Here is a 19,902-nt window from a genome sequence, read left to right on the forward strand (position 1 = left end):
TCTGGCTTGATTTTGGTTTGCATTTGAAACTTACCTAAAAAATGTATGGTGTTCTACACACACTTTCCACAAACGCTTAGCAGCACGATGATTGGCCAATTTAAATCCAATGGTACTTTCAAACAATTCAAACTGTGAACATATAAACAAGATAATATAATGATTAAATAATATTTTTATGCTAATGAAGGTTAAAAATGGCATTATTATAATTGTTTACTTCTGATGTGAGGAAAATTAATTACTGTATAACCAGCAACCACTCTCTTAGGCACAAACAAACTGTTTACAATAGCTAGGCCTATGAGTAAACTAATACTTTGCAATATTAGACAGATGAATTTTAGTTAACACCTTAGGTTTACTAGGTGAGAAGTGTGTTACTGTACTTTATTAATAATTAAAAATAAAAATGGAATTTAAATGGAATAAAATATACCTGTAGAAAAAGGTGTAAATTATGTCACATTCATACATAGCTAAGAATGTTTGTATTATCATTTTTCACACAACCAGTAACAACATATTAGGTATTACTACACATTTACATATCAGGCTATGGGGGCCACCAAAAAAATATCCTTTTGGGCCATATTTCAAATATTAACAATATACACAAAATTACACCTGTACCACTGTTCTAAACATTATTAAGTATCACCTTAATAGGGGTATGTTCCTGAATAATAATTGGTCACAGTTCCTTCTCAATCACACAAAGAGAGTAATGTCCCTTGAGATGTCCTCTAAATAGGGATGACCCTAAGGATGGTTTCTACTGAATTTTACCTCCTCTTAGTAAATGAATGAAAAGTATGTTAACTAATATAATATGTTCTGATACAAACCTCGCCGGGCCTAATCTTTATGTAGAAATTATTCCGTTTATAGGAAATTTTAAGGATTTTAGGCCATGCAAAACGGTTAATTCTGAGTCTATCACGGTAGATGAGAAGACCTCCAGCACAAACTCCTAACATGATATCAACGCCTTCAGAATCTCTTGCATGATGAAGATCCACACCATACATCGCCAACTTCTTTGCATTCTCAAGGTAATGCAACTCTGCTTCTGCCGGAGTCTGACCCTTGTGAGTCTTGTGTAGTTCATGAATCTTCTGTTCGAGATCGTGTGTTTGGTTTGGAGTAAAGCGGAAGTCTTCGAGATAGGAACTGTCAGAACCGTGTTCATCTGGGTCGTAGTCTCCTAATTCCGATTGGACAATGTAGGAACCTAGAAGTGCATGCGTGACAAATGAACATGGCAACTTTCCTTTTAGGATATCTTCCCGTATTTGTAACACTAATTGGTATCTGAAAACAAAACAAAAAAAAACGATCATTGTTAAAAAGCTAATAATTATAAAATAATATAGATTTCTGAATTTTGTAGATTGATATCCAATAGTTATATTTACATGTCAAACAAGTACTACTCTGAAATTGTGATTAAATGCAAACAAACATGCATATTTTACGAAAGGCAACAATACTACTGTATCTACTACTGTATTAAGTAACCATTTTACTGGTGTATATCAACATCGACATGTTGGAGGTAGTTCCACTTTGTTCATCCCTTAAATGACAAGAATAATCTTCATCCTCTAGTCAGATGTGGTATTGAGCCTTTCATCCTTATAAATAATAGCTTTATGTGCAAACAAGTAGAGCATGTCCTCCGGATGTTATGACTAATTAATTGATATACTCAGTGCATCTCTGGTCAATTATAAACAACATGAACATTATGTTCAGTGGAATTAACAAATTACTGTCAAAAACATATGGGATTTTTATATGCAGAAAAAAAAACACAAATCAGAATGCCTAATATATTCTTCTTAGTCAAATTCACAGCAATGGAATAGTATAAATAATGAATTTATTATGAGTTGAATGGTGAGAATATTTCATGAGATTTACTAACTCTATACTTTCTAGTTTATTATTGGTTGATTATAAAATGGCAAGATACAGTGATATAGTGTGTTTATAAAACTATAATAAAGTTGCTAGTATCTTTACATTTTTTTCAATTAAAACAAATACTCCAAAATCAGGTTTCACTACCAACCAGTAATCCTCACAGTATCAAAAAGAAATAAACATGCTTTTGCTACATCTTTCACTTACGAAAGAAAATCAAAATGGTACTCAAATGTATCTTATCAGTATTGAATCTTAATAGCAAAATAAAACCATATATTCTACTAATCATCTGGTAAACTTTTTCTTTTTTTGGTGTAATATTATTAAAGACATAATTATGCATCAGGGATTACCTGTAAGTAACTAGTATACTTGTTTTACTATTTTCTGTCCTGTTACAAATTCATTTGAATTTCGATTCGACTTATTTACACATACATATTTATGTAGTGCATCTTTTATTTCAAATGTCTATTTACAAAGAAAGCTGATCCTATATTTTCTCAAATTTTGGGTCGATCAGGTTTAGACAACATTTTTTTTTTTTTGGTAGGTTTTTTTGTTACCTGGTAATGTCTTCAGAAAGCTGGATAGGGTCTGGAGGGTAAAACTTGACATTCAAAGCAAATAACCATGGTCCACCTGCAAAGACAAAAAAAACATTCTCATTGGTACAATTTGCTAATTTCTAAAAATACAGTAAATTTCAAAATAACAAAGTATATAATTATATAGTTATATTGAACTTTTTGAGCTCTATTCCCAGCTACATCATGGGGAAGATACTTATGCTGGGCCATGCCATAATTTTTCCCAAATTGGCCATATTTACTGGCCATTTCATACAATGACACTTTCTGGTCGTAAGGGGTTTAGGGTAGGTGCAGGTTTCATGGTTCTATTGAAATTAGATGTTGTGTACCAAAAAGCATTCAAGCTTAAAAGGAAAGAATTATTGAAATGTTTAGGGACAATGTTTATGTAAAGAAAGAAAATTTAACAGCTATCAACAACTTCCTGGTGAATTGACCTGAAGAGCAATTACACAGAACTATATTCATCTTATTTGTTTGTAAGATAGGTCAGTTGAAGACACATGCTTAGATAAATCTTACATTTACGAGACATAAACTATAAACATATAGTTTGCATACAGGTCAACACTGTGGGAAGAATTCAAAAGGTCTGAGGCAGCAGCTCCTTAAAGGGGGGTTCCGGGTTTAAAATGAATAGTAGAAAATGTAAAATATATTTGTTTGTCTCTTGAACGGTAAAAGTTTCAATTTATATAAGCGCCCAGTGAAGCAGAACGAAGGCTGTGAAATGAGGCCAGATTACAAGTGCAGCTACGGCGATATGACGCTGTGTTACAGAATAGGAAATTCGTGAAATGGTCAATCTTCCGACGACTCGTTATCATTAACCATATCAATTACTTTTGTAAAATTATACTTATCTGATGTAATTTTAGTCGGTCTTCCCATTTATAAAGTCAATTTTCTATGAAAATTCATCAAAACAGTGAAAAATTAGATATGTTTGCACTTTACGTTTGCCGATTTTCGCACTGACTTAGGGAAAGCCTTCAAAATCAATGAAGCGTAACGTATACATTCCTGCTGAGCGAGGAGAGCGAGACGACGATACACGTGCTCTCTCCGCCCATGCCTGGCATTGTCACGTGATAAGCAGATACAGTATACAATACCAAACTGGTCGGGTCGAGTATACCCCGTCTATAATCACAACATGAACGATGTACAGTATTTGATTGAAGGTCGACTCGACCTACCGGAATGGTATAGATAATATAGCTCGAATGAGAGAGTTGGAATATTTGTAAACATAAGTATTGCTAATTTTAACAAATGTAGCCTAAAAAGGCCTGGTAGTATCAATTCGCATAGGGTCTACTAGTACTAGCTAGCTCAATTTTTAACTGGGCCGGATCGGCTAGGTCTTCTTTCTACTACCTGGTCTACTTGCTTGATGCATTATCCGCTTTTTTGGAGAGTAAACTAGGCCTATTTTAGTTAGGCCTACTCACAGACGATCGGGACACCATACGTGCGGACGGCGATCGGACCTTGTTTTGCCTCAATATTTACAGCCGATTTTGTAGAACGTTTTAGGTTTAGATTGTTTAGGAGTTTGGTTGATAGGATGGGTTTGGAATCCACTGAGTTTTGTTATTTATGGGCCAATCGTTTAGTAGTAGGCTAGCTAGGCCCATAATATGGGCCCCAACGTAGCCATCGTGGCATGGAATCCCTAGCCTAGGTAGGCCTAGTCAGAATGGCTCTCACCCATGAAAAAAAATTATCTAGGCTAGACCTAGCCTAGTACGTGAAGCCGATAATACGATCTGTACTATTCGAGGTATAAAAATAGTATAGTCAAATAAATATATGCTACTACTGTTATTATTACACTTTAGGCCTAGCTTAGAAAATCTACAAAAAATGTATTTCACAATGATCGGGTGGTCGTCGTTTGACAGAGGAGAGAGATGTAAATTAGTTGACAAACATGACGTCGCGAGTTTGGAATCCACTGATGACGTGATTTTGTGAATATCTCATGAATATTAATGAGCTTCCCTAAGCTGCTAAAAAACAGATTTTCGATGAATTTACCCTAAAATGTATATGAAATTTAATTTTTTTAATTTCTCGTTATTCCTTCTTCATTCTGACATGTCTATATTGTTATAATATTTTTTATTTAATAAATAAACGATATTTAAAAGCAATTTTAAACCCAGAATCCCCCTTTAAAAAGCTGATGATTATATTTACCCACTTATTATTATTATCATCTAGTAGTAGTACTTTAAAACAATAATTGCTGCTCTCAAATTAAAGTATGAACCAATTGAAATATAAATTGATGCTAATTAGATAATTATAGTCTTATAATTTGAAGGAAAACATCCATCAGGGAAGATACTGTACCTCAGGAAACAACCATTGTGTAAATATTTATTTTCATAATTTATGTCAAACAACGGCATAAATGAAGCTTTAGGTCAAAATGTGATACAAATTCCTAAGAATGAATTGTATTTTTTTAATATCTTGATATTTTTACTCAACTAATTAATCAATAATATCTCATATATTGAGTGCTACTATAGTACTGATGTATTGGTACAGTATACAGATTAAATAAATAATACTATTATTCCTCTTCCATAAATATATAGATTTATAAATTAGTTCAAATGGTACTGAATTCCAACTATTTATAATTTGTTGTTTTAATTTTGGACTGTCAAAGAAATTATTGATATTCGGCAGATAATTTTATGTTCGTACAATTTGAATTTCACTATGTAAGTCAACATTTCACAGTTTCATTGCTGGAATCTAATCAATTGATTGTACAGTAGGCTCATAACTGGCAATCTTAGATCAATACATATTGACAATTCTACAGGCTTCAAAGCAGAATCTTCCTTAAGACCCAACCAATGGTAGGCTTCTCTAATAACAACAGTTATGCCTAAGGCTATCCCTTTACAAAATGATATCATACTTGCATTCATAACAGCTCCCAGGGGCTTAAAGAGACAGTGAATGTTCAATGTGGTGATATAACATTTAACGATTTTGCATAAAAATAGTGAGGAAATAAACATAATAAGACAGCTCCATACAATACATTATACCAAAATTACTTGGAGAACAAATTGAAATTGGTATACAAAAACAATTTTTTTTCGTAAATAAATTTTGTTTTCTTCTTACATTTTATGGATATTAAACAATTCTATACACTATATTTTTCAATAACATTTTTTATTATAAAATTATTTAAGTCCCAATATGAGAAATTATTTTGGCTGTGGCAGACTCACAAAGGTACAGTAGACAAACATTTTAATAAAATATGATACAGTAATAACATTATATAAAAACAAAAACTCAATGATTAAAGAAAAACTATGTTTTAAAAAACAAATGATGAATGTTATGAAATAAATGCAACATAAAAGCAATGTTATAGATTTTTGATTGATTTAGGCCTGATCAGAGTATGGCAATTTGGACTGATCTCTAATCTAAATCTGTTCTATAAATAGCTCATTCAGAATACCACTGTCATACAAACCACTCAACACCATACACTACTGAACTTGTGTTTAAATTTAAGATTTTCTTAGTACTGACTTAATAATATGCATAAATTACAATCTGGAAAATCTATTCTAGGTTTCAACCAATCGGATGCTTGCAGATATCTCTATCACTAATTGTGCTGAACTTACTTGCTTAAATATTTTGGCTGGAATTACTATAGAAACGTCTATAGTAATCTCAGATTTAATTTCTTTTTTTCTTAACAATTATGGTTTATAGTTGCCGAAAGGTAAGTAATCATATCAGTCAACTATTTCTAATAATATATTTGCTAATAATGTTGCTTTATTGTACAGATATCAATTTATATTTTTCTTTAATAAATAGCTTAAAGCATTTGCCCATGTTAAAAAGAATGAAATCCCTGTTTTTTCAATGTATTCTTCTGTAATATAATAAACATTGAACATTATTCAAATCAAAAGTGAATACCTCATTAACGATTTTCTCAAGGCATAGACACTTTGGTAATACACGATCCATAAAAATGCCAATTTAAATGCTTAACACAACAATCTTGAGAATGCACATTTCTTATGTACATCAAGGGAGTACATAGCTTGGTGTTTAAGCAGTTCTTAGACACTAAATGATCTCCATTTTAAAATATATTTCCTGTTTAATTCAAAGGGGATAATGTACGAGAAACAGTCACAATGTGCATTATGGTAAAGTCCGTTTACAATGTCATTGCACAATACTGCATACAGTATTGTACCTACCAATATAGGAATCCTACACTATGAAGGCATTGCAATTTGGTGAAAGGGACCGATAATAGTACATTCAAATATCAAAAAACTTAGTGTGATAAATACAATCATAATTTGAAAAATTAAACGATCAGTGAAATACTTGGGAAGATGCAGAGAGGATGTGCTATAATTATTTGGGCTCATATTGAAGATATATATAAATAAATATTTTAATTAGCTTTTGTTTGTGGCGCCACCAATATATTCATTTTCATATGATCTGTTGGTATATTTACAAGGATAACTTGAAAATTGTAGATGTTAATATGGCATGCAACCAAACAAACATAACAAGCAACTAATGTACTTGGCAAATGTTTAGCTCCTCAGAATTAACAGTGACCCTCAATGTTGTTTAACTTATTATTGAAGCCAATGAGTTGTACTGTAGATATGATGTACAATTAATCAATCAGTGGAGAATGTTTCACAAGAGTCCATCAACTTTATAATAAATTTGGGGAATAAACATTATGACTTACTGTGTATGTAAGCCTACCTTTATTGATTATTACATTAACTATGTGAGCTTTTAATTCAAGATCACACAGTACATTCATTAGCTTAGTTTAACAATTATTGATTCATGAAACTCTAAATTCAAAATCATCTCGTTTTCATATTATTCAAATAACATGAATAATAATTAGGTGACATTTGCAATAAAAATATTTAAAATAATGATTAAAAATTAATTCCCTTTCATCATTCATAGACAACTCAATTGATGACCTTGAAAGTGCCCTATATAATTATAAAAAATATAATAATTTTAGGATTTGGTGTTCAAAATATGATAGAGTGTTTACTGTGATGTTTATTATTTTAACTATATTAAATAAGTATTTTATTTAAGCTGCATTCACTACAATTGATATTTAAAGTAAAAGAGTTTGATTTTAGCTGGCTACAAGTACTTTTAAATTTATAAAACTATAATATTGTTTATATTATAGAAGCAGAACATACTGATACTGTACTGAACTGTAGCCGTAGGGATTTAGTTTTTGTGTTTCCTGCCAATACTTTGTGCTGTTTGTTTTATATGTTTTTGGCAGTTGTGATTACCATCCATTTATACCTCCTGGTGTCTACACACATAATGTACAAGGTAACAATTTGATAGGGGATTTCATTTAAACTATAGTACATCACATACAGTATTTGAAACAAAAGATCAACTCAGTATTATGTGTGAATTTGTTTACGACCAACATATAAAATGTATGCATTATACACTTTTATATATTAACATTGACATTTTGTGTTAACTTCCTAAACAATACACATATACAAAATTCAAACAATATGTAATATTAATAAAACGACTAGACATAGTTTTATTGATTTTGAGCATGAGAAATTGCTGTTTATGTAAGCATAATTAGCACTACTGTAGATACTGTACAGTACTGTATGTTGGCTTGGAAATAATTATTTAAAGCCATGAGCCAAATCCAATGCCTTATAAGCCTGTTGTGCGGTTTGCCTCTCTCTGTGATTATTAATACATTAATGATAGATTGAGGTGTACATAAACTAGGTCTCTGTTAAATTCTTTCGTTCAAGTCAAATTTGAAAGAGGTTGTTAGAGACAGAATTCATATGAAGGTGTCACAGTAGCTTGTGGTTGTATGTTTACCTTACAATCTCAAGGGCCTAATTCAAGTCTGGCTTTTGATTCATGTACCAGGGTAAGTAAAGTATTATGATTCAAAAAGTATGACATTGGCAAGCACTAACTGCAGAATGCTGGTGTGGTAGGTACATTAACGACATTAATAGCACAACTAGTTCTCTATGTGCTGGAAAAAACGATCACGTACAAAAAGAAACTAGTTATAAAACAAAAACACCTCTAAAACTAAAAACAAGGCTGTGTCGCGTCCGGATACTGTAAATTTGCTTTTATATTCGATTTAGTAACTCTGAAATGACAGGGGTTGCATGTATTTATGATTTTTTAGTCAAAATACTGTATCACCTTCATGCACGAGGTGCGTAACTCCTAGCAGTCAGGTGTAAAAACTGTACAAGTTACAACCCCAAACACTTGAGTTGTGTTCACATTTTGATCAGTGAGATTCTAATACAGTACTACTACCATCAATATTACTACCACCACCAACAAATGTATTGATAATCCACTGTCTGTGTAACTTGCTATTTGTTAATATTCAAGATGTTTTAAATATCATAGCATTACTTACATCAGACGAATACAGTACAATAATATTGTTTTTATTTTATAAAGTAATTATTTCAATCATGGCTGAGTTGTAAACATACCAAAATAATTGATCAACACCTTAAAATATTTAATGATATCAAATTTAATATGATAATGTAACATGATTCTAGTATAGGTAATAGAGATACTTTGAAGATAAAATGTTGAAAGGTTAAGTGTGTTCACACACACTCAATGCATGATAAAATGAGATATTAAAGCTATGTTTAAATGTATGTTCACACACAATTTACATGCCAAATGTGAGATCTCTGTTTAATTTTTGTTTTTTCCAAAATAATAAAAGTTAGTTATTAAAATAGGCTTTTAAGAAATGAAAATATTCTCCTCATTCAACGAACACAAAACATTCTTTATTTGTTACCAGTTTAAAGTAAACCTCTATTCACTCAATGATGGGATGCTAGGCCATTCAAAAAAGCCACTACTAGGTTGGTGTTGTAGTCTTGTGTGGCATCACACCAAAATATATCCTGCCCTTAGAGATAGCTGAACGTGCGATAGAACCACGAATTACAGTAGAACCATATGAACAATCAGATACAGGTTTACACCTAGTAGATTCTAGGGTGCTGGACCCTCACAAAGAGCGCATGTTTTTTAAGTCAATGAATTAAAATCATCTTTACTTTTTTATTTTTTTTTTTAATACAAAAGGCTTTCAACACAGTAATCTGCTAGGACCACAAGTCTGTGTTTGATTTCAACAAGACACTTTTTAAATGGTAGTGTTGATTTACAGACTTATTGGAGACTGATGCAGTATGGTTTATACTGTGCAAAGGTTAAATGCATTGCTATATAAACAGTAATGTTTCAACACTGTTGTTCTACTGGCAGCATATGTGCTTTTACATATTACAGATTCTTCTTCTAGGCATGTCATACAGTAAAATAGAGATGGCTAGGGATGGGTGTAAACAAAGTTTAGGGTCAGTGGGAAAATATAGAGGTACTTTCTTGTATTTAAATTAGGCTGGGTGGAATATTTATTTTTATTTTATTTCAGCATCACCATACAGTGACCAAACGTCACCATTAACAGGGTTGAAAAGTCATAAAATATAATATAAAATATACAACCAAAAATCAACAGATAACAAGACAACATTTAAATATTACTGACATTAGACAAAACCTTGTTACGGAAACAAGCAAGTGAATCAAAAAAAATATCAACAGATCCATCAACTTTACATAGTGAGTGGTATAACTTAGGCAAACGATTAACAAAACCATTTTTAGTAATATTTACCCTCCCTCTTGATATAGAAAATAAAGCAGGATTACGCAATTGATATTGTGGACCATATGACACATAAATGCTGTACCTCCTACACCTAAAACCTATACACTTAATGTATCTATATATAAATTTACGCAAGGGCATGTTAGTAATATACAGTAAGTACTCCTATCACCATATTATAAATTCAAATCAACCTCATTCCTAAATATAAATAATCACAAAAAAGTGCATTGGTACAGTACTATTAATGATGTATAGTGGGTGGGTGTTCCCACTCACATCGCTACGTAGCACAATTACTATTAAAGTATACGATATTTTCTTTTTCATAATGCTGGATTTACTGTGCTAATGTAACTGGATTTAAAACAATAATTACAATCTAAATATCGTACTGTCTACGCTAAATCATGATACATTTCAGCCTCATGGATATAATCAAGTTTGATGCTAGAATTATTCCATGATAGAATTTGAAGATATTTTTATTTCATTAAATTATAAAATTGACCAGCAATGATATATTGCAAGCAAGATACAGAAATGAATATCGCATGGGAAACTAATATCCACTTAAAGTCTGTTTTGCTTTGCACCAGGGATAACAATTAAAAGATATGACATGCATATTCAATTTGGCTATCCCTAATGGATGTTAAAGATAGACTCACAATACAGATGTTTTGATTGGATTCATAGCCTCATAAATACAGCCCATGATTAATTTCACAAAAGACTATTTTACATTTTGGATGTATATCTTTTTATTTATTCTTTTTTTTTTTGGTCAGATAGGTAGCCTCTTAGGAAGCAAGATGGTTGGCCAGCTTTCAAATTTCACATCAAAAACTAAAGAATTCACTCAAAGGAAAAAAAAGTCCCTTCTAAAATAGAATTTAATAATTTCTATGGTCCACTGGAACATGCCATGTACAGTTATCACAAACAAAGTTAAAAAAACATATTGGGCGCTATGCTGCAAGTATAAACGATCTTGTTTTAGAAGCTGTTAACTACCAGTCTATTCTAGAGCATATTCACAGAATCGTTATCCCATTTGTGTCACATTCATTAATCAATTTCCTTTGAATTATGACAATTTAAACACCTAAATAGGACAGAAAACACAATAATGTATATTGATGTTCAAAATGCTATGGTATGGCATGTACAGTAAACTAAATTTGTTATTAAAAAATTTGATTCAACCTATTAGGTTGTGATGCTATGCCTTCATCACTTCAGACTAGTACTCCAAAACGTGAATAAATAAATAAGTTTAATTTATTGTTTGAATTTATATTTTCTGTGTTCATTTTAATATAATCGGAAAAAAACACTGATGTCGACTGACCAAAATATTAAATCATTGAAATGTTCCAAGCATTGACATGTCACAAGCACTATAAACATGTCACAAACGTCATTGACATGTCACAAGCATTTACATGTCACAAGTTCGTCACAAGCACTGACATGTCAAAAGCATTTTTTGCATGTCACCAGTTCATCACAAGCATTTGACATGTCACCAGCACTGACATGTCATTAGCATTGACATGTCACTAGTAATGTCATAACACCACTTCAATACTGATAGTGTATGTCAATATAATGGGAAAATGACAACATAACATTAACAAATAATATCTTCATTTTTCACAAATTCAAGTTAACACTTTCGAAGTGTTAAAGGGATTACAATGTATTCCCCTCAGAAACCAACAGTATGTCTATAAGGTCACACACAAACACACCATCCAATAAAATGTTGACAGACATTCACTGTTGGCTTGGGTATGTCTGTATTGTGTTTATTACTAGCGTAAGATCCCACAGGGTCAGGATATTACCGTTTCACAAGAATATTGTTTTTGCTTTATAATATTTTTTTGCTGGATTTGTGTTTAGTGGTGAATTAGAACGCCTTCGGACTATGTATTATGTCAATAAAAATTCTTTAACAATTACATTTTGTGTTGTGGGTTCTACTTTTAAGAAACATTATAATAATACTTAGAAAAGGTTGATAAATACAGCATCTTTGCAACCAACACCAACAATAAGCCATTGTTTTATTGATGATGCCTACTGTATTTTAAAAACACTGCACTGATTAAATTGGGTGGAAGAAATGTCAACACTAAACTCTACACTATCAAACTTGTGTGACAAAAAATGTGATGTGCCCATATATGGACATGATGATATAATATCACTACCATATTTGGACATATCATTACCATATTTGGGCACATCACCCTTTTTTTGTCGAACTAAATTGATAATGATAGTGTAGACAGAGCTTTATCATTTCTAAATAACAAGCCATAATATTGGTTCACAGTGCCATTGAGGAAAAGTTGGAAAGTTCATGTGTAAATGTAAACATTGTATATACTACAGTATAATGATAAATAAACATGCACCAATGACTATACAAGAAACTAATGGGTTAGTTAGTTGAATGCAATGATTTCATAAATAGATGGTATGAGTAAGACATTTATTTATTTTTCATCCTTTAGTTAAGAAAACAACTGTGAATTCAAAAGTACTCAAGGTGTAATATCAATATTTGTACTGTACATTTTAAAGATGTTAGTTTTCTTTCAGTTATCAGTACACAATCTGCGATGGCTTGGGGGCACACAGGGCCAGTACTTAAATAAACACTCAGCAGCTATTATTAAAATATTTTAGGTGGTTTCACCATGATACCAAATGAATTATGGTGTTTCACATTTAGAAAACAGAGTTTAATTTTAAAACACAGATACAATGTATCTTTACAATAATAACAACAATGGTGCGTTGTAAGCACCATTAAACACATTAATTCTATTGCTGTTAATTAAATATAAAATCAATAAGAAGATTCAGAATAATGTATAATATTCTGTAGCTTATTACAGTGAACAAGTTTAAATGAAGAAACAATTTTCTTGTTGTGTTACATGGTTTTAAATATATTTTGTTGGATAAACAAGAAAAAAAATGTGTCTAAAGATAGCAGTAGTTTTAGCTAACTACCTGTACATAAGCTTTTTCCATTAGCTTCATATATACATAGAATAGGACTATAGGTATTTGTTCAGTAATTTCCTACAATGCTTTTACACAATTGAAAAGGTTAGACTTGCTCAAACACTGCAAATGCAAATTTTACACAAACATTTACATTACATAAATGGTTTGTAATTCCTCAATGTGTCATCAACATCTATACATCTCTTTGGCAAAGCAAATGATTTCAACCAACCTGCTTTAAGAATTCCCACAAAACCCCATTGAAATCTTATTTCATTATTATCACTGACAGTGATTTTCCTAGACAGACAAGTTTAACATTTTAGATTCTCTAGCTAACTGTATACTAAATAAGTTTGACAATTCCATTTCTCAATTTTGCCATACACTGATTACACCACCTGATTCTCGGTAGTGTATCCAAGATTTCTCCAGTGTAATAGTGTAGGAAAATTCTATATAAGTTTGTGTGTATCACATCTAAAATCATAACCGTGATACACTATTATTGATGATACAGGCACCACATGTGATACACAAGAGAATGCTATATTACTTTCCTATGAAACTGGGCAAATATAGTTATATGTGGAGATACAGCACTGAGAATCAGGTAAACCCAATTCAATCCTAACCTTACACGATACAGGCACCACATGTGATGCACAAGAGAATACTGTATTATTTTCCTATGAAACTGGGCAAATATAGTTATATGTGGACATACAGCACTGAGAATCAGGTAAACCCAATTCTATCCTAACCTTACACGATACAGGCACCACATGTGATGCACAAGAGATTACTGTATTATTTTCCTATGACACTGAGCAAATATAGTCATATGTGGAGATACAGCACTGAGAATCAGGTACACCCAATTCTATCCTAACCTTACAGTACATGATACAGGCACCACATGTGATGCTTTATTATGGAATCATCCTGATACTGGGAAAATATTGCCATGTTGCCGTATTTGATGATACATCACTGATAATTGGGTAGATTATACCTCACTCACAAATTCAGTTGTTTGAAGGGATTTGGCCATCATTTTCTAAGAATTCAAATATTTATATCTATTTATTTTAATCCATTAAATGCAAGTTTCTACTTAATGTTAAATTCACCTTGCTAGGTCAACTGAAAATTCTAAGATGAGTCAGATATGAATGATTGAATAAATAATGATATGAACAGTACCTTGCTCAACAGAATCAAATCTCCTTAACTGTGAACATTACAAACAATTATTCTTTAATCCTGATATGATATTTCTTGTCAAAACAGACAAAATATCTTAATGCAAAGATGATTTAACTGATGAAGTACTAATGTTATCCACAGTCCTTAGAGAAATGCCTTCATTTTCTATCCTACAGTAGTATGTATATATATTGTACATGATAAATATTTTAATGCATAATACTGTATATACAATATTGCTACATAGGGTTTTGAATATCAAATGTATTTCACTGCATTTGTAGATTTAAATTAACGATTCTAATTTACTTTGAAAGTTATTGGATGTGATTTCATAAATTCAGCATGTTATTGAATTGTAAGTCTGTCATTATTGGTTAATGGTTTTGAAATTATAAAAGTGCAAACAACAAAAAGTCTTGAAGCGCAGAGAAAAACAAGTGAAAGATATTCAAGGAGAAAGTAGAATTTCATGGCAGTACAATACAACAATGCATCCTTGTTGCCAAAACAAGGTTACTAATGAACTGCAGTTAGAACCAGTTGAGTCGCTGTCTTCTCAGAACTATGAACGAAAATCAATGACTCGGTCTGAAGCTGTTCTTTAAAAATACAACAGAAAAAAAATAGAAACAAGCAATTAAATAATAGCACTACAGATATTACCAGGATATTTACTTACTTTTAACTTGTTTTCTTATCTCTTTTGCTGGATCTAACCAATTCTATAATAAAACAAAATAAAATATTAGATAAAAACAACAATTTTGAAAATATTTTATTATTATGATGTATGATTCTGATGGAATAGAATTCTAAAGTCAAATAAATCAACACAAAAAGCAACTAAACAGTTAATTTTGAAATCTTGTTATTTTTTTTAGCACAGTAATTTTGGTTAGTACCACCAATTTATTCATTATTTTTTTTTATCAACCTCGAAATCTGAATCTCTAAGAACTACTGTTATTTTCTTAATCACACTGTTTATAATATTAACTTTAATTAGTTAATAAAAGTTATTTATAGATTCAATGTATTTTTCTACCAATTTGAAAGGAATTACATTTGTGACGAATATTATAAAAACACACCTATAAATGTTTATTAGCAACTCTTAGTCGTGAAAATGAATACGCTTAACACATTTCACTCGGTTAACAATATTTATTCACTGTTTCACAGATGAACGCACAGACTGTGCCATCGTTCCACTAATTAACTAATTTATTTCTATTAATTAAATATTTAATAAGGACATAAAATAAATTATGCAAAATGGGTGGCTATAACATGTTTTCGTTTCTAAGACAATGGCAGGATTTACAGTTAAATTGTGAAGATTGATAGTCCAAGAACAAAGAACTCCCTAATTAAAGGAGTGTGTCTTTAAGATAGCTTTTTGTATCATTGCCTCCTTAATGTATAAACTGACCAAGTTGGTTCATATCATACTCTTGAAGTAGTTTAATTATATGTCTTAATATTGAAATACATTCTCACTCAAACAAGATTACAATAAAGGTAGTATTTCATTAATCAAATTTAATTTGTTTATTAATATCACAAGTAATTTGACCTCAGAACAATATGAACGAATACAGTCAACTCTCTTTAAACCAGACTTTAAAAAAAGAATTTCAGGTCAAAACCAAACATTTTTAAATTAATGTTTAAAATTTTGTGTTTAACCATGCATTGCAACTAGACTTTGCAGTTAAGCATTTTAATGAAGTTTCGTTTTTGGAAAGTTAATGTATAAATGTACACCAAAAACTCTGTGACCGATGGGTCACCTATAAAATGGTGACCAGTTTTGCCCAATATTGCAATGTACTGAAGTGGGTAAATTTGGGACAAATTTATAGAGAAGATAATATTTTATTTTAAAATAGAAGATAAAGACAATGGCCAATTAAAAATGAAGTATGTTGAGACATAAGGAAACAATGGTCATTCTTTCCTAAAGTTCAATTGTATTATGGTAATTTAAGTTTATTGTAACAACTTCCTTCTTTAACAATTGTTGTTCAGTTATTGAAGCAGAAACTTTTTTCAAATAAAAATCTTCTGGCTCCCCATTTACTGGACAAGATTAGTTTGAACATGGAGGAAATAAATGTGAATGTAATTGAACATCAGTAGATCTGCTGAGCTACTAACAAGTACCATACTGTACCTTCTGATCTTGAGAATCTCGGAATGTCAGACCAAAGTAATCTTTCTCCAGCAAGTTCAAGCTCTCTGTTATCTTCTTAAGGAGATACTCTCCCTTTGAACGTTTCTGAAGACAAAAATTAAGTAACCAAATTAATTTAATCTTTCTCCAGCAAGTTCAAGCTCTCTGTTATCTTCTAATTTTAAGGAGATACTATCCCTTTGAACGTTTCTGAAGACAAAAATTAAGTAACAAATTAATTATAATTTTCACTGATACTAATATTATTATTATAACTTGAAGTTCTGTTTCATGTTTTCACCATGTAGTGTTAATAAAAAAATGACTTGATAAATACTATTACTACACCCAACTGCAGAAATGAGTATCATAATAAATTGTTTGAAAAATAATCTAAACCATGAAAGCTTCAGTAAAATAATATAGGCCAAAATTACAGTACATCCGTTAACATTCAGTATAATACCAATGTAAAGTATTTTTTAAATAAAAATCAATATTATATGATAATTAGAAATACCACTTATTATTTATTTGATAAGCTTATCCATAACATGACTACAGTAGTGTCTACTGCTTAATATGCATTGTGATAGTGGTGATAGAAAAATCACACTAGTATGAAATATTGAACTCTCTCTGCACTAACTGTAATGCATTTTGCTAATAATGAGGTCATGAGAAAATGTCACAGTGACAACTCATGCATATTCATGATTGAATTTGCATAAGAAAATTACCTGGATGGCAAATACAACACGGTTTTAACACAATTAAGGTGAATTAAGTGGTGTTTCTAGTACACTACAGATGGAAGGAAAACGAATGCTTAATAAATATAATAAATGTACAGTTTGTTTACATTTTACAACAAAATAATATAGAAACAGTCCATAAGTGTTTCTAATCTACAATATAAAAGGAATGCCCACTTTTATTAGAAGTTGTTTGAAATCCACTGGTGGTTTTAGAACCAAATAATCAATGGTATTGGCAACATAAATTTTAAATTAATGTATACTTCACTACAGAAACCCAATGTTTTAGCAGCCCTTTTCTAACCAGAATGTGACTGTATAGCAACGTTAATACTGCACAGCCATTTGATCAGGTAAAGAGGTACAGTAGTCAAACGAAAGCAGAGTTTAGGCCCTTTCACACACAACGGCATGGTGAATTACTGCAATTATTGCTGCAATAATAACGGCTGTGTGTGAAAATAGCATACCGTATTGTTCCTAATAAACGCACCCGGGGCGTTGCATTTTTTAAAAAGGGGGCGTTTGTTAGGGGTGAAATGTAAAAGTCATAAATAAAGCCTAGGCCTATATTTGAGGCCTACCTAGGCTACCCTAAACAAGTTGCTTCAGACGGTCAATCAATGTTTTTTATGGGTGTGCAACAAATAAGTTCACAGGGTACCTCCAAACCCCCTGCTATGCTACTGTGCCTGCGTTTAGCTGTAAATTTTTCTTTTAATTCGCCTTTATGTTTAAAAAAAAAATTAAAAATCTTGGATTGCTCTTGTGGCAAATGGCTGACAATGCGTTCTTCATTGTCCTTCACAACAGAAACAGCATGTTTATCAAAGTTTATTGACATCCACCCTCAACTTGATGAAAACAACTCGAAAGGTCTTCATGAACCAGATGCCTTGTATCAATTCCGTGTTGTGTGAATAAACATGCGATTGTCTGATCCCCGTTGTATTCCTGGTTTTTAAAGACCAGCGATGTATGTTGTGTGTCCAGTCCAGTGTGCTACACGCGCGAATTACCCTACGCGCCCGGTGTAAGCCTACATGTTTGTTACGCTGTTAGCGTACATCGTTATCACAGTCGCTGAAAAATGTGACTTTCAGGGCTGAAAACCAATTCTAAACGTGAGAATCCTCTGTTTATATAGATTGGGCACTAAGGTTTGTTAATTAGAAAATGAACTAAAAATGAAGGGGGGCATTTATCAGGGGCGGGGCGTTTATTAGGAACAATACGGTATGTCCCATGTACTTTACCCATTAGTCTGCATACAAAATATTTTGTCTCATTGTAGATTTCACCAGAAACAACAACACAATTATACAGTTATTGGTTCTGCTATTAAAAAAACAGTTACAACAGAAAAAATCAAGCACAAAGAAGAGATGAATCATCACAACCCAGTGTAAACATACACAGTTTGAACAATCTTTTACCAGACAGTTCAAATATGCTATGCATATGGTTGAGTCTACTATTCTATAATGTAACATTTATATTAATGTAGTAATTTATTACATGGATTTTGCTTGATTATTAACAGCAATCAACAAAACACAATCTGTTTTCTGCTTCAGAACTTCTATTTATCATTGGTCAACTACTGTAGTACTGTAGTAATAGCAACTTGTAATTACAGTAATACTGTACAGTAAGAAATGATCATCATGCTTTTCATGTTTAGAATTTGTAAACACTGTTTTAACCATTGATTCCATTCATAGGACTGTAAATTGCCTTTGAATTATTAAGTCCAAATTCTTTCGGAGGTTATTTAGTAATGTTCAGTTAATATTCAGTGTATTTTACGATGTAGTTTGAAAAATATGACATGGGCTACTAGTACCAGTCAACATATATTCGTCTGAGCCAATAGGACTACAGGGTAAAATTGGCATGGGCTACCAAAAAGCAAAATATCTACCAAAAGGTAGCTTATAGCTATCAAAATGTATATTGGCTATTGCTTGATACACGTAGTGGTTGGCGCCAAATATTACTCAAGTGTAAATTATTAGCCTAGTTAGACGTTGGACTTTACATACTGTAGAACAGCAATGTAAACATGAATGACCCTTCATACTGTACAGTACATGGCTTCATGGGGAGCATGCTAGGAACTAGAATATAACTTTTAGATGAACATGCTTTAAAGATGAAAAGTCAAGAGGTACAGTGGTAATATAGGTACCAATACAGAACTACAATACACTATTTAACTTAATGCATTAGTGTATTAAGTACAGTTAGTACTAGTCCAAAAGGTAAACAGATCATAATAGCCAATTTAACTGTACTGTATTTTTAGTTGGCAGTTTAATTTAATTAATATCATACTATGGAAAACATTATAATTTTCAATCTTTATCAAAACTAGCTTCCAGTGTAAATATTGTT

At 31.6% G+C, this 19,902-nt stretch overlaps 2 protein-coding genes across 11 annotated transcripts in view; both read right to left on the bottom strand.

The window, feature by feature from the left end:
• The window catches only part of LOC144854231 (small ribosomal subunit protein eS7-like), a 170,900-nt gene that overhangs the window by 65,355 nt on the left and 85,643 nt on the right, over positions 1-19,902 (bottom strand). The window lies entirely within an intron of this gene.
• Positions 1-19,902, bottom strand: part of LOC144854195 (protein 4.1-like) — a 41,143-nt gene that overhangs the window by 13,220 nt on the left and 8,021 nt on the right. For all 9 annotated transcript variants that reach the window (XM_078712104.1, XM_078712109.1, XM_078712107.1 and 6 more), the window contains exons 4-8: positions 16,748-16,852; positions 15,251-15,293; positions 2,499-2,574; positions 849-1,314; positions 35-132 (exon numbers count right to left, since the gene is read on the bottom strand). In XM_078712104.1, the coding sequence (XP_078568230.1) occupies positions 35-132; positions 849-1,314; positions 2,499-2,574; positions 15,251-15,293; positions 16,748-16,852 (788 nt within the window). The remainder of the gene's footprint in view (positions 1-34; positions 133-848; positions 1,315-2,498; positions 2,575-15,250; positions 15,294-16,747; positions 16,853-19,902) is intronic.

Source organism: Antedon bifida, chromosome 10, assembly GCF_963402885.1.
Source record: "Antedon bifida chromosome 10, ecAntBifi1.1, whole genome shotgun sequence".
NCBI lineage: Eukaryota > Metazoa > Echinodermata > Crinoidea > Comatulida > Antedonidae > Antedon > Antedon bifida.